Genomic DNA, 23,034 nt, shown 5'->3' on the forward strand with positions numbered 1-23,034 from the left:
TGCCAGCCTTCTGGTTAGCAGTCAAGTGCCTCAGGCACTATGCTACCACAGCTCCTAAATATTGGGTAAATAGGAGCTTTGGTTCCCTAGTGCCTAAGGCATTTGACTGCTAACCAGAAGTCTGGCAGTTTAAACCCACCAGCCACTCCTCAAAAGGAAGATTGGGCAAACTACATCCATAGTGATAATGCCTCAGAAATCCAAGGAGGGGTTGCTTTGAGTCAGATATGACTCTGTGGCAGTGGGTTTTGTTTTGTTTGGTTTATATTAATTGATGCTCAAGAACTGTTGATCACCCACACTTCTATGATTGGGTCTACTCTTACTATTTAGAAAAATGAATTGAGAGACTCTAAGGCAGGTCTCAGGTTTGTCAGTTAATTTATAGCAAAGGATGTAAGCTCTCTTGTGCCTCCTCCAATTCAAACAGACAACAGGGAAAGCTCCCAACCAAGGATCCACAGCTGTTGCTGCATTTAAAAGGCAATGCAAACTTGATCTTCAGAGCAGGTAACCCAGCCTCCTCTGCTGTGGGCTTTACTAGCAATGAAGCTGGGTGTCCTCCTGCTTGCCTACCAGAGCTTTTGAGGTCTTCTGAATTTTTGTAGGTAAAAAGACCTCTAGTCCTATGTCCGACCATCTGGACTGATGTGGAGCAAAACTGGCACTGGCTATGGAGAGTTGAGAGAGAGCCAGGTAAAGACCCAGCATGTCTGTCTCCCTCTCCTTTTTTTTCAGACATACAAAGAACTCTGACTTGGTAGACAGTTCTACCTAGGTGGCTCAAACGATTGCTCTTGACTACTATCTTAAAGGCTGATGGTTTAAACCCACTCAGAGGCACTGCAGAAGAAAGACTGGTGGTCTGCTTTCATAAAGACTGCAGCCAAGAAAACTTTATAGAGCAGTTCTACTCTGTAACACATAAGGTTGCCATGAATAAAAACTGACTCAACAGGAGTATTTTGTTTGTTTTTTGCTCTATCCTGAGAAAGAAGTGGATAGGCAAGAGGAGAGGCTGGTGAACCTCCTGCTGGGGCTAATCAATCCAGTAGGCTCCAGCTGTTTCACCTGCTGGCTTGGAGCTGTCCTCCATCTCAGTGCTGAAAACTCTTTCCCTCTTCTCCTCCTGACAAATGTTCATTAAGCTCTTGCTTGCAAACCTCTGGTGATGCGGAGCTCACAGTCCCTATCCAATGGTTGGCAATTCTAATAATTAGAAGGTTTCCTCATCCCAAGCTGAAATCCATCTTACTTTTTTTTTTTTTTTTTTTACATTTAAGCAACACAAAACGAGTGGGCTTCTTGTGTCTCATAATGTTCCCTCAACTTTTTGGAGAAATGATTTTGCTTTCCTATCACACTCCCTTTGGTTTGCCATCGTTATAAGCAGATCTAGTCTCCTTATACATTTCTAATGGGAAATGATTTAGACTGGTATGATGAGGTCATACCAGTCACCTTCCAAACGATCAAACCAAAAAAATCCCAAACTGTCATTGAGTCAATTCCAACACATAGTGACCCCACAATGGGTTTCCAAGGCTGTAAATCTCTACAGAAGTAGATTACTTTATCTTCCTCCCATGGAGCAGCTGGTGGGTTTTGAACTGCTGACCTTCTGGTTAGCAGCCAAATATTGAAAGCCTCTGCTGAGGTACATTCCTATACCTACATTAATTAAATCTTCATAACTACTGTAGTGAGTTACCCTTACATTATTATTACCATTTTACAGGTGAGGCAAAATATTGAATGATGCAGGAAGCATCAAAAGATTGAAGGGATACACAGAGTGATTGTACCAAAAAGCTCTGGTTGACATTCAACTATTCCAAGAAGTAGCATATGATCAAAAATTGATAGTATTAAAGGAAGAAGTTGAAGCTGCACTGAAGGAATTGGTGAAAAACAAGGCTGTGGCAATTGATGGAATACTCACTGACATGTTTCAAAAAACAGATGCAGCACTGTAGGTGCTCACTCATTTATGCCAAGAAATTTGCAAGACAGGTACCTACTGGTCAACTGACTAGAAGAGATTCATATTTGTGTTCATTCCAAAGAAAGATGATCCAATAGAATGCAGAAATTGTTGGACAATAGCATTAATATCACATGCAAGTAAAATTTTGCTAAATTAAAAAATGGTTGCAGCAGTATTTGAGCAGGAGTTAGAAGATGATATAGAATGAGAGATATCATTACTGATGTCAGATATGTCTTGGCTGAAAGCAAAGAATACCAAAAATATATGCACTTGTATTTTATTGACTATGCAAAGACATTTGGTTGTGTAGATTATAACATATTATGGATAATATTTTGAAGAATGGGAATTTCAGAACACTTAATTGTGCTCATGAGGAACATGTACATAGACCAAGAGGCAGTCATTGAGAACAAGAGGATACTGTGTGGTTTAATATCAGGAAGGGTGTGTGTCAGGGTTGTATCATTTCATCATATTCATTCAGTCTATATGCTGAGCAAATAATTCAAGAAAGTGGACTGTATGAAGAAGAACATAGCATCAGGACTGGAGGAAGACTCATTAACAACCTGTGATATGCAGACAATGCAACTTTCCTTGCTGAAAGTGAAGAAGACTTGGAGTACTTAGTGATGAAGACTACAGCCTTCAGTATGGATTACACCTCAAATTAAAGAAAACAAAAATCCTCACCAGTGGACCAATAAGCAACATCATGATAAACAGAGAAAAGATTGAAGTTGTCAGGGATTTCATTTCACTTGGATCCATAATCAGCAGCCATGAGAGCAGCAGCCATGATTAAACAATATGTTGCATTGGGAAATCTGCTGCAAAAGGCCTCTTTAAAGTATTGAAAAGCAAAGATGTCACTTTGAAGACTAAGGTGCACCTGACCCAAGCCATAGTATATGCAGTTACCTCATATGCATGTGAGAACTTGATAACTAATAATGAAGACCACACAGTAATTGACTCATTAGGGTTGTGGTTTTGGTGAAGTATACCGAACATACCATGGAGTGCTAGAAGAATGAACAGATCTGTCTTGGAGGAAGTATAGCTAGAATGCTCCTTAGAACTGAGAATGGCCAAACTTCATCTCTCATACTTTGATGATGTTGTCAGAAGGGATCAGTCTCTGGAGAAGGATATCATGCTTGGTAAAGTAGAAGGTCAACAAAAAAGGGGAAAAAAACTCAACAAGATGGATTGACACAGTTGGTGCAATGATGGGCTCATGCACAGCGACAACTGTGAGGATGGCACAGGACCAGGCAATGTTTCATTCTGTTGTACATAGGGTCACAATGAGTTGGAACTGACTCTCTGGCACCTAACAACAGTGGGTGAGGAAACTAAGATTCAAATGAGTTAAGCAATTTGCCCAACATCACAAAGATACTGAGAGATAGAATCAGTGCTGGAATATAGAATTAGAATCTAGAGATTCCTGGCTCCAAGTATTTGCTCTTAAACTATTAGCCTACTTGTTGTCTGTGTGGGTATTAATCCAATTAGTCAATTCTGTTTTTAAACTATGGGGCCCAGATATGTTCACAACACTATGGAAGTGGTCTGACCAGTGAAAAACAGATATGGGCTATCAGTTCCCTTATTTTATGCCACCTGCCTCTGTTCATGCCACCTGAAGTGATGCTCTCATTTTTGAGAAGTCTGCCACACTGCTGGCTCACATTGAGCTGGTTGCAGTCAACTAACCTCCCCAGGACTCTGACACATGAATTGTTGGGAAGTCAAATATTAACCATTCCTCTTTATCTTGAAGACAAAGTCCCTGATATCAAAGTATAGTTTATGCCAAATTTGAATTGGCTGGTTGGTTCCTTGAGGGACTGGGAGACCTAGAGGGGAGAGGTGCCAAGAATACCCAGAGGAACAGAGCAGCTGCACAAACCATTTTATTGGGGCAACAAGAACCCAGGGGAAGAACTGGATATACAACCCAATATTTGTAGCCAGCTAACATACAATTCTTTGTTATCATTTCTGAAAACCAATATGCAAAGAGAGAACAAGCTTTGTTTTTGATTTCTGCAACAAACTTCAAAAATATTCAACCTAAACCAAAAGAATGCTTAACTGAAGCTTTGTGCTAAAGGCCTCATCTCCCTTGAGCCTCCATTCCTCTCCCTATTTCCTAATCCTCATTTCCAGGAGGTCATTTTAATTAGCAGGCTGTCATGGTGACTCAGCCTGCTGCTTCTATAGACAGGAAGGGAGCAGACTCCCCTGGACCCATTCATCATGCAAAGGCACTTTACTCTTCAGAAAAAATGAACAATGTTTAGCTTGCACTGCCTTGGCAGTTGCTTGGCTGTTTTATTTTATCATTCCTATCTGCCTCAGGGAGCATCCTTTTATCTTTTGCATCTTCTTACCTGGCAATCACCCTTCTCTCAAGCTGACCCTTTTTTCTGTTCTTTTCTTGCAGATTATCAATGTCTGTCTCTTAAATGGAAAAGCTTGTTCCCAGGCAGATCTGGAGATCTTAACCATAAGTGAACTTTCAGAATAAGTGACCAACCTTTTTTTGCCTTTGGTGCTAAAGTTATAGTGAAACAACCCAGGTAACAATTAAGTTACCCAGGTAATTGGCAAATAGTTCTCAAAAATGGTTTTCTGAAGTTGCATGCTGAGGTTAGGGGAGCCAGGAAGCAACAGCTTATAGATCTAGTGACTGTATGTCTAAGATTGCCCTGAATTCAAAAATTCTGTCCCATTGTTCCCAGTACATGTAGTTTCTTTTGTTTTAGATCAGAAAATATGAATATTGAATCTTTAAAAGAGCAAACAACTGTAGCCTATTCTAAAAGGTAGCCATTTATAGGAAATATACAACTTAAAAATGTAAAATGGCTTCAAAAGGACTGACCTGAGATGTGTCAAACATCTTACAAAGGGATGTGTGAGTTTTCCTCTTTCTGAGAGAGACTCTGTTTTGTGGAAGATAGCATCTGTACTCACCTGGTTAGAGTCTCCTATTTTGTTCCTGAGCTTTGAGCTGAAGTCTCACAATTGATTTTCCATTGGTAAAAGGGGAAATCAATGATGAAATTTCTCATTTTTCTCCTCTTTCACTAGCCTATTTATTATCCCACAAATCTTTATCTGGGAGACTAGAAAAGGGTGATTAATTTATGTCCTAGCAGAAAGTGCACACTCCTGCACCCACAAGACCTCCCCGGACTCCATGTCTTTAAAAAGAGTTTGAAGGGTCTTTGTGGTTCACTGAGCTCTTCTTGTCCCTTTTGCCATTGGGGTAGTTGCTGGCCGGGCCCCTCAGGAGTGGGTACTTGTAGGGAGGGGCTTTTTCTTTCCTGCAAAGGAGAAGATAAGCAGAAAGAGAGAGAAAGAAGGATAGCATATATACACACTGTGTTATAATCATTTGTGTGCATGTCTGTCTCCCCCACTGGACTGTGATCTCCTAGGAGCAGTGGTCTTCCTCTTCTCTGTGTCCCCAGGACCCAGCCCTGGCCCTGATTCAGAACAGGTACCACAAATGCCTACTGGATGAATAGATAGGTTGTGTCATTCTAGTTCTGGAGAAAATGGAACTGTCCTTCAGCTCCAAGTCTTCCACCTTTCCATCCTGATTCCAACTCATTCAACCAAGGCCACAGTTGGGTGGAGATGAGCACATAGAAGTGCTGTGGCTTAGCAGGGCCTGGGACCTCATTTCTTATATAACCATCATGAACTCTAGAGTTCCCTTTATTTTTTAAAAATAATCCAGTTATGGGTATTTCATGGTAGATCTGTCTTCCTCACAAGCTTGGGGGCTCTTAGAGAACAGAGATATATGGTTCATCTTTGTGTCCCAGAACCCAGTACCTAATACCCAGTGCAATACGCTTAATGTCTCTTTGCAGTAACTACCCACTTGTCTGTTTTCCTTGCACACTAGATTATGAGCTCCTTCTGAGCAGGGACCATGTTTTTATTCATCATTGCATTCTTCTTCATTCAGGGCCTTCTACCAAAGACATACTCAAATAATATTTGTTATATTGGTTACTGATAAACTGATGTGTAATTCATTCATTAATTCATCGGACTAAGATTTATTTGCAGGAGAAAGAGCGGGCTTTGGGGTCAGAAAGAACTGAACTGAATTCCCAGGTCTGCTATGTACTAGAGGTGCGACTTACCTTCTCTGAGCCTCATTTGTAAAATGAGGTTAAAACATTCCTACCTGGCAGGGGTGTTGTGAGGTTAAATAACATGAGTAAAAGCACCTACTGCCTTCCCTTCCCTACTATGTTCTAAGTATGATGGGCTCTGGAGGTGATAAAGATGAGTAAGACATTCATGTTATCCTCAGGTTACTTACAGTTTAGTGGAGGAGATAGTTGAACAAAACAAACATACAAAATAAGAATAATTAAAACATATGGCAGAAAGTAGTAAATGTCCTAACTATGGGCTGAGTCTGAATTAGACTGAATTTGAATTAGGGTTGAAGAATTGACTTCTGTGACTCATTATGCTCTGACCTTGTAGTATTCATTTTCTTTTACTGTTAAGGAATCATGAATAATGTAAAGGTGAAATAGGTGGCAGCATACAAAAGGAACACCTTACCCTAACATATCTCCCCACCAGGAAGCATCGTGCCTAACATGGCACACTCACTGAAGACCTTTGTGAACATGGTGAGGCTGTTCAACATGGGTGAGATACATCTAGATCTCAATGTCCTTTAACAGCTGGGAGCACAGACCTGGAGTGTCATTTATAGGTGATGTGATTTTGAACAAGTTCCTTTCTTTCTGAACCTGTTCCTTCATCTTTAAAATGAGGACAAGAATCCATGTCCTTCCTGCCTCATAGGCTCTTGTGAAATGGAGATTGGAGAAGAGCTTTGTATATTACAAGGTACCACTCATATGTCATTGAGAGATATGGTTCTTAATACCCAAAGGGAGCCTGGCGCAAAAGATAGGTATGTTTTTGATAGCAGCAAGAGAGGGAATGTTTGCTCTATAAAGGTAAGCCTAGGTATAGCTACAGGAGCTCTGGTAGCATAGTGCCTAAGGCACTTGACTGCTAACCAGAAGGCTGGTGGTTCAAACCTCGGAAGGAAGATGGGGCAATCTACTTCTGTAGTGATACTGCCTCGGAAACCCAAGGAGGGGTCGCTGTGAGTCGGGTCTGACTCAACGGCATATAACAACAACAACAACAGGTATAGCTACAGGTGGGTAGCCTTAGGTAGATGGTGACATAAAGGGAAGAAGTGCAGTGGCTAGAGAAGAGTGCGATATGCTGAATTGACTGGTGGGGTTAGGAAGTCAAGGAGCCTCTGTAACTAAAGATGGAGAACTGAGGGAGAGAAGCCACTGGAAGGCAAACACTCCATACCTCTGGGCCTCTGCAGAGGCTGTCCCCTCTGCCTATAGTGTCCTCTTCCTCCTTCTCTAGATTCACTTCCTTTGGAAAGCCAACTTCCCAGAAAACTATTCTCTCCCTTCTCCGGGTTTCTGCAGGACATTGTATATCCCCGCTCAGCACACCATTTTCTAGGTAGTGCTTTGCCCATCTCTTTCCCTCATGAAAGAGTGACTTTGAAGTATTTGATTTTTCTCTACAACTCCTGAGCTAAGCACAGGCCTGGCATGGAGTACATGCTTTAGGAGTGAAATAATGAATAGAAAGTAACTTTTAATCTTATATTTACCTTAACTCTAAGCATCCTAGCCTTGGCATTGTCTTAGAATGTGTCTTTTTAGATCATGCTTCCTGCATTTGCACACTTTATCCTCAACATGGAATACCTTCTCCCCCTTTTCTATTTCATTCATCTGATTCAACATGTCCTTCAAAGCCAAGTTCAAACCCATTTCTTCCCTTAAGTCTTGGGATGCTCCTGCCTGCTGCCAAATGCTTGCCAGACACATATGGGAGAATAACTTCTTGTTGGGTTTCACTTTTCTTTAGTATGAAGGAGTTGAAGTAGATGATTTCTATGGATTTCATCAGTTCTGTTATTTTACAATTCATTTACATTCAGGGGTTATTTAGCACCTACTGTGTGCTAGGCCACACACCATACAATGAGGATACAGAAGTGAATATGACACAGCTCCTCAAAGAGCAATCTGTCTAATGGAAAATCCAGACATGTAAAGATACCATGACAACCCACCATGACACACGCCATGCCAGAGGTATGTACAAATTGCAGTTAGGAATCCAGCACAGAGGAGTACATCTCTGCCTTGGGCAGAGAAAAGGAATGGTGAAACAGAAGTTGTGATATTGCAAGAAGCAGAAATGAAACACATTCCAGAAAGAGAGAAAAGGTTGAACAAAGATATGGAAGCATGAAAATGGCTAACTTGTTCAGGCTGAAGCATAGGGCATGCAGTGGTAGAAAGCAGGTGGGGGTGGAAGGGATGCTCATACTAAGAAGGGAGTGTGGGAGGAGGGGGTAAATGAAGTTAAAAATGTAGGCCAGGGTCTTGAATAGCAAGAAGAGGAGTTGCAATGTTACCCTGAAGGCAATGGGGATGGTTTTTTTTTGAGAGAATGCAAAATCTGATGTGTAGTTGATCACTTATCATACAGTGCTTGACATTATTATCTTTGCATGTGTACATACTTTTCCTCTCCATTAAATGGGGTTCTTGATGGGCAGAACCTCTCTATGACCCTCCAGCACTCAATACAGAGCCAGGCACATGGTAGGCACTGGTACATGTGGATTGAATAGCTGTCAATCACCACACACACACACACACACACACACACCAGCCCTTCCAACACCTCACTGAGGCTGCCTCACACTCAGAGGTCAGCCTACCCTCCAACTCATGCTTTGCCTCCTCACAGAGGCTTACCTGGCCTGCTGCTCATTGTTCCTGTCTCATTTTTATCCCTTTTGATGGGGTATTATGGGCTTTAGCCCCTGAAACTGTGTCACTGTGGTACAAATAATGCAAAGGTCTTAGAGCTTTGGTCATGAAGGCATGTCCCTGAGCCTGCACTGTCTTGCCCACATTGCTGCCCCTCCCTAAGGACATTCTCTGAAGGGCAGCCCAGCACCCAGGGATGCTGACAGGCTTCCACTAGCATGTGGGTGGAAATTGACATACATTGTAATTATCCATAGAGATGGGAGAAAACAAAGATTAATTTTGAGTCAAAACATGTAATTTTCCTTTAAAGCCAGAACTGCTCTTTCACTTATGCTATTTGATGCTTGGGTGGAAAATAATACCAAAAAAAGGGTAGTATTCAAATCCCCAAATCAGAGCCTTTTATCATCCTGGGAATTCATTTCTAAAGGATTGCTGGCCATTTTAGAGTTAAGTGATGTTAATAGCTTGATGAGACAGAGGTGTGGGAATGCAGGAGGAGTTAAATTTTGTTTTTTTAATTTAAGGGTGGGTGCAGCAGTTTCTGGGTGGCACAAAGAGCACTTAACTACTAGCTAAAAAGTTGGTGGTTTAAAACCACCCAGAAGTGCCTCATAAGAAAGGCCTGGTGATCTGTTTCCAAAAGGTAACAACCTTGAAAATTCTATGGAGTAGTTCTATTCTGAACACACAGGTCCCTATGAAACTGAATCAACTCCATGGCAACTGCTTTTTTTTTTTTTCATTTAAATCATCAAGGTTTTGAGCTTATGGGGAATGAGCTCTTCAGATCTTTTCTGAAAGATAAAGCTCAGGCAAGGAGGTCCCATACACAGTTGAAATCATGGCCCTGAGAAATCTCCCGTCTTCTTTAGATCCAGCTTCAACACCCTCTTGTCCACCACCCAAAGATATCTCCATTGAGTAATGTTGAGAACCCAGGAGGGTGTCAAGATCTGGACACTGACCACCTGACCCTGACCAGCTCCTTCTGCCTGATGCACCTCGATTTCCTGATCTGGTCCAGCATGTGGAGAGGGATTAGACGATTACTGAAGTCTCCCTAAGTGTCAGTATCATTTCATCAGTCTGACATTGCAACATGCAAGAAAAAAGTGGTTAAGGATCAAGATAAATTTATTCAGGCTGACAGAGGACCTCAAAGAGACAATCCTCCAAATTAACTTGTAAATGAGATTCAGGAATTCTTTTGAGTTTTATAAAGCTTTACAATTTTAAGAACTTTAACCAATCAAGAATGACTTCTAAGAATTAACTGAAACCTTTTCATTAGAGAGGAGCTCCTCAAAGGCAGAGGTCATGCCTTAATCATCTACTCATTTCTGCAGCCTCTTCCCCAGGGGCCTGGCAAAGAATGTTGTTTTTCCTAAGTGATTGAGTGAATGAATGAATGCATACATGCATGCATTCTCAAGATGGTGTAGGCACTGCAGAGGCACAGATAAGAAAGAGACATGATCTTCCTGAAGAATTTCTAATCTACAAGGATGGGTGGCACAAAGGCTTTAGCTGATTCATGTACAATCTCAGATAAGGTATGAGTCAATGGTACATTGTCATACAGACTCTATGTGGAGCTGGGTGCAGAGACGGTGTGACTCACAACATTATGGAATGTGGGCTCTGAGAGATCATCTAGCCCAACAAGAGAAGTTAGGGACTTGTTGTCGGCCAGGATGAGCTAGATGGAAATCTGGGACTGTAACCCAGAAGCCAGTAGAGATGGAAACATTTATTGAGCATCTACTAGCCACCAGGCACCATACTAAATAAGTTTGTATCCAATCTTCAAAACTGTCTTTAGAGGTTGGTGTTATCATTGTCTCCACTTTTATAAATAGGTAGAGTAAGGTTTCAAGAGGCCAAGAAGCTTGCATCACATCCCACAGCTAGTATGATCTCTGACAGAACTTGAACCCATATTGGAATTTAGCTAGACTTCAGTGTTCTGGGCTTAGGAATGAAATCCTGGCTCTGCCCCAAATTCTTTGGCCTAAGCAATTCTCTTAACCTTTCTGAGCCTCCATTTTCTCATTTCTAAGATGGAGAATATAATACCCACCTCACAGAGTTGTTGTGAGGAATTAAAAAGATCATAAAGCAAAGTGCTTCACATTTTAATTAATATTAATATTGTTGTTGTTAATAACAGGGTAGTGAGGAAGTGACAGCACTGTAAAGGCCCAGAAGCAGCAAAGCACATGAGCAAGGTCACAGGCAAGGTCCATAGGAAGAACGGACTGATGGGGCAGGAAGTTGAACACCAACATGTCCTTCAAGGAGGCTGAACCACTGGGGGAGTAGGACATGAGGCCAAGCAGTAGGGCAGGGCCAGTGCTTTCAAATGTCCTTGGGTGTCACCGCCCAAATGCTTACTGGGAATGTGCATTCATGGGAATGCACACTGCTTTGGGCTCTGGCCTAGCCATCAAACAGGATGGATACTCAACTCCTGACCTTCTCACCTCACTGGTCCAGCAAGAAGCTAGCCCCAGTAGGGAAAGGCTCAGGTCCCCAAAGTGGAATTTCTCAGTGGCATGTCTTCTGTAGTCCAGAACCTTCACATCTTGGCAGAAAGGGATGATCATGTACTGAGGAGAATATATGTATGTCCAGCATTGTGCTAGGTGTTTTAACATGCATCTCACAGTAATCTTACAAGTGAGATCCATTGTCCTCACTTTACAGGTGAAGAAACTGAAAGCTCAGAGAGTTATGAGCATAAGTAATATAGAAACCCTGGAGGAGGAACTATCAAGTGAAGAAGCATATGAAAATACTGAGACTAGCTTAGAACAATGACTGAGCTCAGTTCCTTAGCAATCCTCTACCCATGTAAATCCTTATGTTAGACTCAGAAGTTTGACCATCATTCATTGTCTGACCTGATGACCATAGAATATTGTATCAGAGAGTACACTGTTGAGCTCTTCTGATCCATACAATCTATGAGGCAGGGCTGGGGTTCTTTCCCATGATACAGATGGGGAATTCAGAGCCAGAGACAGGAAGTAATCACTGCACATAGAGCAGGTAAGTAGGACTCAAGCTCAGACTGTTCTGCTCTGTTACTTACCGCAGCCTCGGCATGGGAATCGCTACTTTCTCAACCACAGGGTTCAGCCGATAATAATCCAAAAATGTTCTTGCCACATTCCGTCCCAGCTTCATATCTGCAGGTACGTGCATTAAGGATAAACTTTGAAAACATACTGACACAGAATGAAAAGAGGACTAGTAATAAAAATAGCAGTACCACTCACTGTTATAAGTTTTTGGATGTACAGTCCTTTTTGATATTCATAAAACCTTAAATGGCAGGTACTATTATCCTCTTTTATAGATGAGGAAACTGAGATGCACAGAAGTAACTTGGCCCTAGGTCACAAAGCTAGAAAAAGGAAGAATCAGGCTCTGGAACTAGGTAGTCATACCCCAAAGCCTGTGTTCAAACACTGTGTCTATGGATACACTGTGTCCCTTTCAAAATCACTAGGCTTCTGTGGCTTACCTCTGGTGGCTAAGCTTGGAGTCAGACATGCAAGATCCAAGGGTAGGAGACCATTTGTTATATAGAAACCAGATCTGCCTGACCCTCAGGGTTCATTCATCTACTTTGGACACCTCAGGGACAATAGGAAAACCCTCTGTCCTTACATAGTGTCCTCTTTCCACTGTGAAATTCTTCCAATAATGAATCCTTAGGGTTGTTGAGTAGTTGGGGCAGGCCTTCCTTTGGTGTTGCACTGGGCTGACTAAGGATTTATAGTTCATTGGAATGGGTAAAGAGCCAATTCCATACTGTACATTAACACCTTAGTATGAATTAATAAAATAATCATCTATTCAACAACACAGAGTATCTACTCTATGCATTCTATCTCACATCTTTGGGCCTTTGCATGTGCTCTTTCCTCTGCCTGAAATGCCTCCCTCTTTTCCTACATTTCTTTAGTAAAGCCTACCATCATACTCCTCTCCTCTCTCCCCCAGCCTGTGATAGGTGGTTCCCTTGGTCAGTACCTCTATGGGTTCTGAACTGACTTGATTGAAAGAACTTATCACTTATCTCATAACATTGGAACTATGTCTTACTCACCTTAACCCCTTCCTCCTCCCTCACTCTTCGTTCTGAACATTCAAGTTCCCATCAACTTTTCCATGAGACTTCCCAACTGTTACTTGAGTTTGCCCACTTCTCTCCATTCCTTTGCCATCCCTTTAGATTAGATTCAGCATAATCTTTCCCCTAGATTACTGTCATCCTGTCTTAATGGGCCTCCATTTTCACCAAAATTTTACTTGCATGTGAATGGTTCAATAATTTTTGCATCATGTTGGATCACCTTTCTTTGGAATGGGCACAATTATGGTTCTCTTCCAGTCAGTTGGCCAAGTAGCTGTCTTTCAAATTTCTTGGCATAGTGTTGCATCTGTTTGTTGAAACATCTCAATGGGTATTCCATCAATTCCTGGAGCCTTGTTTTTCAGCAATGCCTTAGTGCAGCTTGGACTTCTTTCTTCAATATTATCAGTTCTTGATCATATGCTATCTCCTGAAATGGTTGAATGCCAAACAATTCTTTTTGGCACAGTGGCTATGTGTATTTCTTCCATCTTCTCTTGATGCCTCCTGGGTCATTCAATATTTTGACCATAGAATATAAATGTGGTAACTCAAGGATTGAGTTTTTCTTCAGTTCTTTCATATTAAGAAATGCTGAATGTGTTCATCTCTTTTGGTTTTAAAAGTCCAGTTCTCTGCACATTCCCTTATAGTACTCTGCCTTCTTGAACTGCTCTTTGAAATCTTCAGTTCAGCTCTTTTACTTCATCATTTCTTCCATTATCTTTAACTACTCTATGTTCAAGAGCAAGTTTCAGAGTCTCTTGTGACATTCAATTTGGTCTTTTCTTTCTTTCCTGTCTTTTTAATGACCTTTTGCTTTTTTCATGTCTGATGTCCTTGATGCCATTCCACAACTTGCCTCGTCTTCAGTCAAATGTATTCAATATATAAGTGCCTTACATATATTGATTTATTTAATCCTCACAATAATCCAATGAGGTAGGTATATTATTAAGCTCACCATACAGAGAGGGTAAGTGATTTCCTCAAAGACTGGGAATCTAAAAGTTAAGGAGCTGGGATTTGAAAATACAGAATCTTGGTGGTGCAATGGGTAAGCATCCAGCTGCTAAGTGAAAGTTTGCTGGTTCAAACTCACCCAGAGGCTCTGCAGAATAAAAGACCTAGCAATCTGCTCCCATAAAGATTGCAACATAGAAAATCCTAGGAGGCAGCTCTGCTGTGTCATATAGGGTCACTATAGGCACAGGAGCAACAATAACAACAAACCCTAGCTCTATATACTTAACTACATGAGCACCTCCAGTGCATGCAACATTTGATATTCTCCTCTGTATCCTTCTGATCTTATACCTGCAGACAACTGAGGGATACAAGACTCACAATCTGACTCAGGAGCATGTAGACCACCGTGCAGGTGACATGTGGAAAAACAGGAACCTGCAGTTGCCCCAAGGGTGCTCTCTGGATGAGGGTAAGAGTTCTAAGTTAGACTATAAAGATAGGGCAATTGGAGAGAACATTTCAGGGAGGGGACATAAAATAAGCAACATTTTTGTTGTGTTAGGTGTCGTCCAGTTGTCTCTGACTCATAACAACACTATGCACACCAGAACGAAATACTGCCCGGTCCTGTGCCAGCCTCACGATCCTTACTATACCTGAGCCCATCATTGCAGCCACTGTGTCAATCCATCTTGTTGAGGGCCTTCCGCTTCTTCATTGACCCTCCACCTTACCAAGCATGACATCCTTTTCCAGGGAATGGTTCCTCCTGACAATATGACCAAAGTAGGTGAGACGAAGTCTGGCCATTCTCACTTCCAAGGAGCATTCTGGCTGCACTGCTTCCAGGACAGATTTGTTAGTCCTTTTAGCAGACTATGGTACTTCTTCTCCAACACCACAATTCAAAGGCATCAACAACTTTTTTGGTCTTCCTTATTCATTGTCCAGCTCTCACATGCATAAGAGGCGATTGAAAATACCATGGCTTGGGTTAAGCACACCTTAGTCTTCAAGGAGACATCTTTGCTCTTCATCACTTGAAAGAGGTCTTTTGTAGCAGATTTTCCCAATGCAATACATCATCTGATGTCTAGACTGCTGCTTCCATTAGTGTTGATTGTAGAACCAAGTAATACAAAGTCCTTGACAACTTCAAAATAAGCAATAGTGCAGAAATAATTAGATCCTCCATGTATCCATACATCCATGCCTCCAGTTAACAAACATTCTTGTAAGCAAGCAGTGTGCCAGAGTCTATGTGAGGGGAGGGTTTAGTGGGAGGAAGCTTAGTAAAGTTACAGCAGAGAAGCCACGGCAGAACAGGAAGAAAAGATGTAATTGATTCCATTTGTAGGACTGTGGGCAGTAGCTGCATGCAGGCTTTCCTTTGCTGCTGCCCTAGGCTAGTGCTTCTGGGCCACCACTCCATCCATGTCCAGGGCCATGGAGTTGGACTAGCCTTTGAGTAATAGTCAAGTGACTTCTCATCACCTTCTTTAAGAAGTCCCTAAGCTGGGATTGGAAATTGTGTAGAACATGAAAACCAGCATTTATGGAGCACCTACTATGTGTCTGGCACTGTGCTGGGTGCTTTGGTTACACATAATTTTTAACCTTCAAAGCAACCCAGTGAGGAAGGCATTTTTGTCTCCCTTTAACACAGAGAAGTTAAAGAGCATGCCCTAGACCACATAAGTGGTAGTAGTAGAGCCAGGACTTAAACTCAGGAATGTCTGACTCTAGAACCATAAGCTTTCCACTATTCTTGGCTGTTTCCCAACTTGAAGTCACCTTTTCTGTCAAAGGCTGAGTCATCTCAGGCCAGTACCTGGTGGTAGGAGGAAAAACACCAGACAAGTTGTTTATGACAATGAGATGTGCAGCAGGCTTGCCACGCTGTGCTCTGGGGCTGCCACCTGCTTTCTTCTTCTGGGTGTGACTGACCTTCTCTGTCCCCTTTAAAAAAGTTCACAAGCTGGCCTTGGAAATGGCCTCTCTGACCATTAGACCCTGGAGGCACTCTCTCACAGCCAGCAGAGGCAGGCTGGCTGCTTTAACCCAGTCAATCTGTTTGAGGAGACCAAGGCACAAGTTATATGTACTGACACTAAGAGCTAAAGGGGCACAGAGGAGAATGGTCCCTGTGGACTGAGCTAAAAAGTTGCATCAGAGTCCCTGGGTGGTGTAAATGATTAACACATTCAGCTGCTAACTAAAAGTTTGGATGTGCCTGTCACCCAGAGAAACCTCAGAAGAAGGCCTAGTTATCTACTTCTGAAAAATCACCTATTAAAAACCCTGTGGAGCAATTTTACTCTGACACACATGGGCTGCTGTGAGTCAGAGTGGACTTCGCAGTAGCTGGTTTTCATTTATTTATTTCATAATCAAAATCCTGCCTCTGCCACATGCTGTGTAGGATAGGTCATCTTTTCCAAATATGACTGCAATGGTATCTCACATGTTATTCTAAGATATGACCTTGACACTCCTCCCATCATGAGAGGTGTGGCCTACATTCCCTTCATTTGAATCTAGGTGGGCACATGACACTTGTAACCAAAAGAATGTGGCAGAAGTGACATTGTGGGACTTCTGAGGCTAGGCCAGAAAAGGTGATTTAACTTTCTCTTTGTTTGCTGAAATATTCAAGCTGGTACCTTGAGCTTCTATGCAAATAGTCTAATTGCCTTGAGGCTACCATGCTATGAGGAAGCCCAGATAAAAGCCTACACAGAAGAAGCCTTGAGACAATATGAAGAGATTCCCAGCTAGCCCCCTACTTCCCTAGTCCTGTGCTGTTCCAACTCCTTCAACTGCCACAAAGACTCCAAACTAGAACTGCCCAGCTGAGCTATTTCCAAATTTCTGAATCATAGAAAATATGAAAGAATAGTTTTGTTCTAAGCCAATAAGGTTTAGGGAGGTTTGTTACACAGCAATAGAGAACTAAAGCACTGTGTGTCCTTGCATAAGCTATTCTGTCTCCATGACACTCAGTTTCCTCATCTGTAAAATATGACTAATAATGCTTATCTCATAGGGTTACTGTGGGAGTACTGCCTGTACCTAGATAATGATTAACATATGGGTGCTGAGTGAATGAATGAATAGGGAAGAGAGAAGCCCAAACCCTTCCTCTCCAAACTTCACTGACAGCCCATCTGAACTAACCTTAGGAAATACCTTTTTAATCAATCTTCTTGAACTTTATAAGGGAAAGGAGTTGGGCTGTCCCAGAACAAGGTCCCATTGTGAGGTGTTGATCATTTTAGACAAGCTCTCTTTACAAGACAGTATTTTAAAAGTGAGAGTTGTCTAGGACAATCCTTTTCTATCCTTCTTCATTCAACTCTATTACATATTCCTTGAGCCCTGAAAGCCTCACCTCAGATTATTTACTGCAAATCACCCTGTTTGAGTTAAGGAGTGGGATATGGATGGGGAGGAGGGAAGAGATAGATTGAACATTTTCAATTAAAATAAGCTGTCTTTGAACAAAGATTTAAGATCTGGGCAAAGAGAAGGCAATAAATCTCCTGGCTGGAATTCTTCCAATATGTTGCAGAATTAAGGGGGAAAAAGTGGGGGTGAAAACTCCCAACTAATCCTTGCCAACAAAAACCTCAGGATGGTCTGTAATTTGAAAATCTCATCACTCTCAGATTCTTGTATAGGTCACTGATCTGTTTCTCAGGGACCATGGCAGGGAATGGCTAGCTACACAGAATTGGTAGGATCAGGACTCTCAAAGCAGGGAGGCAGGAGGATTTGGGTGGAGGATGGCAGTGATGAGGAAGGTCTGCAGTGGCTAGCTGAGCCAGGCAAACAGGTAGAGTTCCATGGGCTCGCTGGGAGGCTGGGTACAGAGTTTAGGAGGTCAAGACCTACAAGAATAGCAACTGAGAGAACATTGAGCAACTCATCTTCCCAGGCAGAGACTGATGCTGTCTCTCAAGGGTGGGCAACTATGGGCCCTCTGGTACTGGCTCAGGCCAGAGAGAAGTCAAAGGCCTACAGGCAGCTTTAAGACAAGAACAAAGAAGCTGGTGATTTGGTGACTTCTGCCCAGAGCTGTTTTGAACTAAAGGGTGGATTTCAATAGCCATCCTACTTCATAGGACCATTCAACAGATAGGGAGTGTTTAGACATTTACTGTTCGTTTGTTCATTCATTCATTCAAACATTTGTTGGGTTCCTTCCATGCATGTACTTCATAAAGAGTGACAGAGATTTGGGCAATATATAAAGAAGAATTGTTGTTGTTATGTGCCCTTGAGTCGGACCCGACTCATAGTGATCCCTCTTTGGGTTTCTGAGGCAGTATTACTACGGAAGTAGATTGCCCAACCTTCCTTCTGAGGAGTGGCTGATGGGTTTGAACTGCCAGCCTTCTGGTTAGCAGTCAAGTGCCTTAGGCACTACACTACCAAAGAAGAATTAGACATAAATAAAGTTTAAAATCTAGGAGAGGAAATCAACACATCCTATTTAACAAAATTACCAAGTAAGCCATTGCAATGTCACCTTCACAAAAGCAACTACTATTTTTTTAGAGCCTATTTTGTGCAATGTACAGAGCAGTTTTTAATCACTAGTCCTCACTATAACCCTGCAAGGTAAAAGAACAATTCTGTAAGAGTTTTACAGATGAGGAAACTGTGAAAATGAGAGATTTTATTTATATGATTAACCCAGGCTCTCATGGCTTGAAAGTGATAGAGGTAGCATATGAACGCAGAGTATCTTTCAACAATGAGCACTTTTTTTCCTCTCTCTCTCTCTTAAGTCAAATACAGTCAAATACAGAATTCTGTGGTCATGTGGAAGGAGATTTAATTCCAAAGGGAAGAATTGTGAAAAACTTCATAGGTAGAGAGGTGCATAGCAAAGCTTTGAAGGACAAAGATGAATCTGAAAGAGGGACTCTTGTTAAATCCAGCCCAATCCCAACCAAAACAAACAAACAAACAAACTCACTGTTGTGGAGTTGGTCCTGACTCATAGTGACCCCTCCTTGGGTTTCCAAGGCAGTATCTCTATGGAAGTAGATTGCCCAGTCTTCCTTCAGAGGAGTGGCCGGTGGGTTTGAACCACCAGCCTTCCGGTCAGCAGTCAAATGCCTTAGACACTACTTGACCTTGTGCATAAGTCTGTTCCAGTGGGAGTCAGGAACACCTCCTTCTTGGCACATGGCAATTTCCTGCTTAAAGGTCACTTCAACCTCAAAGAGCAGCCCCAGAGGGGTGGAGTTTCACACACATCCTCCCACCTGGCCTGAGGCTTTGGTTTCTTGTCCTGTTTCTTCCCTTATTGGCCCACCTCTGAAGTCATCCCCATACTTCTGATTCCCTGATGCTCTTCCAGAACCTCCAGTGAGATCACCTGGCCAATCCTGCGCTGAAGGGACTGAGGCCCTTTCCCAGTCATCACACATGGTGTTTCACCTCTTCCTTTCCCACAGTTTTGTGCTACAGGCAGGTCTAATGATTATCCCCATTTTGTATATGAGAAATCGAGAAATTGGAAGTGACTTGTCCAATGAGACACATCAAGTATCAGCACAAAAAGGACTGAAGTTAGTTAGTTACTTTGCTTGTTCACTCAGTCATTCATATATTAGGTGCCTTACATGTGTTAGGCTCTATTGTAGGAGCTGGGATACAATCGAGAGAAAAACACACACCGTCCCTGTCCTCATGAAGATCTTTCCTTGTCATCAATCCTCCTACAAATAAGAAAATTTAACTCGTACCTGTTTTTGTTTGGAAACCCCCACCCTGAATTCTTTCTCTGCCCACACTCCTATCCCTGCCAGCAATAGATGATCATCATTAAAAGGGAAAGATTAATTCTCCAGAGGGTTTGGCCAAGGAAAGCGATTTCTCTTTGGTAAGGCTGACAGTACTGCTGGAATATTAAGAGGCACCTGTCTCAGAGCTTCTAGGTAAAGCCAAAAGAACAATGTGACATTGAAATATCTTTTGTTTCTGCCTCCCTCACTAATCCTCCCACAGCATGGGACAGGTGCATGACTAACCAGATGAATCCCTCTCTCAAGTGCAGTGTGGAGGCTGCAGATGTAATTGCAGAGACCTTTCCAATGCAGGCAAGTCCAGAGGCACCCCTGAGGTAAGGAGGTCTGTGAACAGGTCTGTGAGGGAGAGAGAGAACGCGTGCACCAGGGCGAGATTACAGAAGAGAGGGAGAGACAAAGAGAAAAAGACAGACAGGCAGAGATCCAAATAGAAAGAGATGCAAACAGATGGGAAGATACAAATAGAAAATAGATTAGGGGGAAGCCGGAAGATAAGGACAAAAAAAAAAAAAAAAAAAGAAAGAATCAGAAGGGTTGAGACTCAGACATGTAAACTAGATATATAGAGTGAAAGGCAGAGAGAGACAGAAAAACAAGGAGTGAATGATAGAAAAGGAGAGAATCAAACTGAGAGACTGACAGAGATACATGCATAGATGATAGAGGAGATAGACAATAAAGGAGAGGCCATACAAAAATCCAGTTGCTTTGAGTTGATTCCAATGCATGGTAACCTCATAGGTTCCAGAATAGAGCTCCTCCATAGGGTTTTCAAGGCTGTGAACTTTTGGATACAGACTTCTAGGGCTTTCTTCTGGGGGACCTAGTTCAGTGCTTAACTGTTTTCACCACCTAGGAAACTCCAAATGAAATACAACAAAACTGAAATGGTGACAGAAACAGTGAGCCAGAGAGAGAAAGACGGAAGGGACGCCTCTTACTTGCTATGTGAACTGAAATTCAAAAGGGTTGGCATTTCTAACTTCACTTCAGAGGGGAAGCTGAAGATGAGTGCATATTTATAAATGGTGAGGAGGGTGTCCAAATTGCTAAAGAATAAAGAAAAATTTGGGATAGTGTTGAGGCTCTGTATTAGTTTTATATTGCTCTTATAACAAGTTACCACAAACTTGGAAGCTTAAAACAAGAGAACTTTATTTTCTCACAGTACTGGAGGCCAGAAGTCCACAATCAGTTTCACTGGATCAAAATCAAGGTGGCAACAGGGCCACAATCCCTCCAGAGGCTCAGAAAGGGTAGGGAAACCATACCCTGCCTTTTTTAGTTTCTGATGGTTGTCACCTTTCCCAGGCTTGCAGCCACATCACTTCAATCTCTGCCTCTATGGTCACATTGCCTCTTCCTTCTCTGTGTGTGTCAAATCTCCCTCCAGCTTCCTCTTATAAGGACACATATGATTGCATTTAAGGCCCACCTTCATAATCCAGGATAAGCTCATCTCAAATTCCTTAACTTAATCACATTTGCAAAGACCTTGTTCCCATATAAGGTAACACATATAGGTTCTAGGAATTGGTACCTAAATATCTTTGGGGGTCACAACTCACGCTATCATAGGCTCCTTTAGAATTCAGCTGTTTATTTAGGACCTAAGGACAAAAATGCTAGAGGAAAAATGTCATAAATGGAGTTCTGGCTCCACCAACACAACCCTACTTGACTCTCAGTATCACTAGGAAAGGCCCAAAACCCTCCCTAAAAGCAGCAACTGGATTTATGAAGATTTGGACCCAGGTATGTTTATGTCGAGTCTTTTTTATTTGCATTGTTTGCTGCCTCTCAAGGCCTGGAAATATCTGCACTGGACCAGTGCTGTCTCCTTTATCTCTTCAACATAAAGAAAATATGTCCCTCCTCTTTTCCCACTGCTATTCCTTTATTGCATACCCTTACGTCTTCAGCCTCCTAATTGCTCTTCTTGCCTTCAGTTTCTCCCCATTATGGCTGAGAGTGATGTTCTTACATTTGCTAGCCTTATCACTTCCTGATTTACAACCCTACACTGATTCAGTTACCTTAGGTTAAGACCTAAGCTCTTTAAGCTGGCCTTAATGGCCTTATGTAAGCTGGCCTAAGCTTCCTCTCCTGACACTATATCCTATTGTGAGTCTGTTTAGAATGTGGGATTTAGAGTCTGAGAAGCATGGATGTTAATCTTGGTTCATACACATTTAGCTGTGTGACCTTGGGTAGGCTACTTACTTTCTCCAGACCTCAGTATCCTCATCTCTGAAACAGGGATAATGCTACTCACCTCGCAGGATTATTGTGTAGATTGTTGTTGTTATTGTTAGCTGCCATCCAGTTGGTCCCCGACTCGTGGTGACCGATGAACAACAGCACAAAATGCTACCTGATCCTGGGCCATCCTCATGATTAGCTGTGGATTGGACCTTTGTAATCCATAGGGTGAGTGTTCATTGGCTGATCTTCAGAAGTAGGTTGAAACCTAATAAGCATCACACACAGCAGCATAAAAACTTCCACTGACAGACAATGGTGGCTGAGCATGAGGCACACTGGCTAGTCATCAAACCCTGGCCTCCCACATGGAAGGCAAGATTTTTACCACTGAACCACCAAGCACCTCCACCCCATTGTGTTGATAAGAAATTATACATCCAAAGCACCCAGCACAATTCTGGCATGTAGTAGTAGTTCTTCTTATTATCATTATTGTTTATGAACCTGTCTTCTCCAACAAACAGTGAGTTCTTTAAAGACAAAGGCATGTCATGTTCAAATTTGTATCCACAGCCATATAGCACATATTAGGCTTATCAACAAAGGCAGGAAGGAAGAAAATAAAGAGAGATAAGGAAGGGAAGGAGAAAGAGAGGAGTAGAGATAGAAGGAGGGAAAGAAGAAATTATTTTTAAAATTCTGTGTCTTCTAATGTTCAGAGATAGACCTTGCAAGACCCTTCCATATTCTGTGCCTTAGTTTTCTCATCTGCAAATTTGGTCAGAGGTTGAATGAGATGATCTCTAGTTCCAATTCTTATAGTTTCTCTTCTATTTTAATGGAATGTTTTCCTGGAGCAAGGGTAATATTTTCTGGCCAAGCAGATGAGGGCCAGTCTAACCAGGCATGAAAGTGGTGCCACCACTCCAATGGGGGTAGTTGAAGAGGAGTCAGGCTAGAAGCTTGCTGGGCTAGAATAGATGGTGGTCTAACTTCAGGGATAACAGTGCCTAA

General features: G+C 42.2%; 1 protein-coding gene across 1 annotated transcript in view; it reads right to left on the reverse strand.

Moving 5' to 3' along the window:
- Positions 1–5,213: 5,213 nt before the first annotated feature.
- The window catches only part of AGBL4 (AGBL carboxypeptidase 4), a gene marked incomplete at its 5' end in the record, with an annotated part of 1,767,058 nt that continues 1,749,237 nt past the window's right edge, over positions 5,214–23,034 (reverse strand). Inside the window, 4 exons of the mRNA XM_042781774.1 lie at positions 5,214–5,334; positions 6,169–6,179; positions 10,920–10,935; positions 11,975–12,071. Of these exons, the coding sequence (XP_042637708.1) occupies positions 5,214–5,334; positions 6,169–6,179; positions 10,920–10,935; positions 11,975–12,071 (245 nt within the window). The remainder of the gene's footprint in view (positions 5,335–6,168; positions 6,180–10,919; positions 10,936–11,974; positions 12,072–23,034) is intronic.

Source organism: Orycteropus afer, unplaced genomic scaffold (assembly GCF_000298275.1).
Source record: "Orycteropus afer afer isolate SDZICR_OR568_19922 unplaced genomic scaffold, OryAfe1.0 scaffold00169, whole genome shotgun sequence".
In the NCBI taxonomy this organism is placed as follows: Eukaryota; Metazoa; Chordata; class Mammalia; order Tubulidentata; family Orycteropodidae; genus Orycteropus; species Orycteropus afer.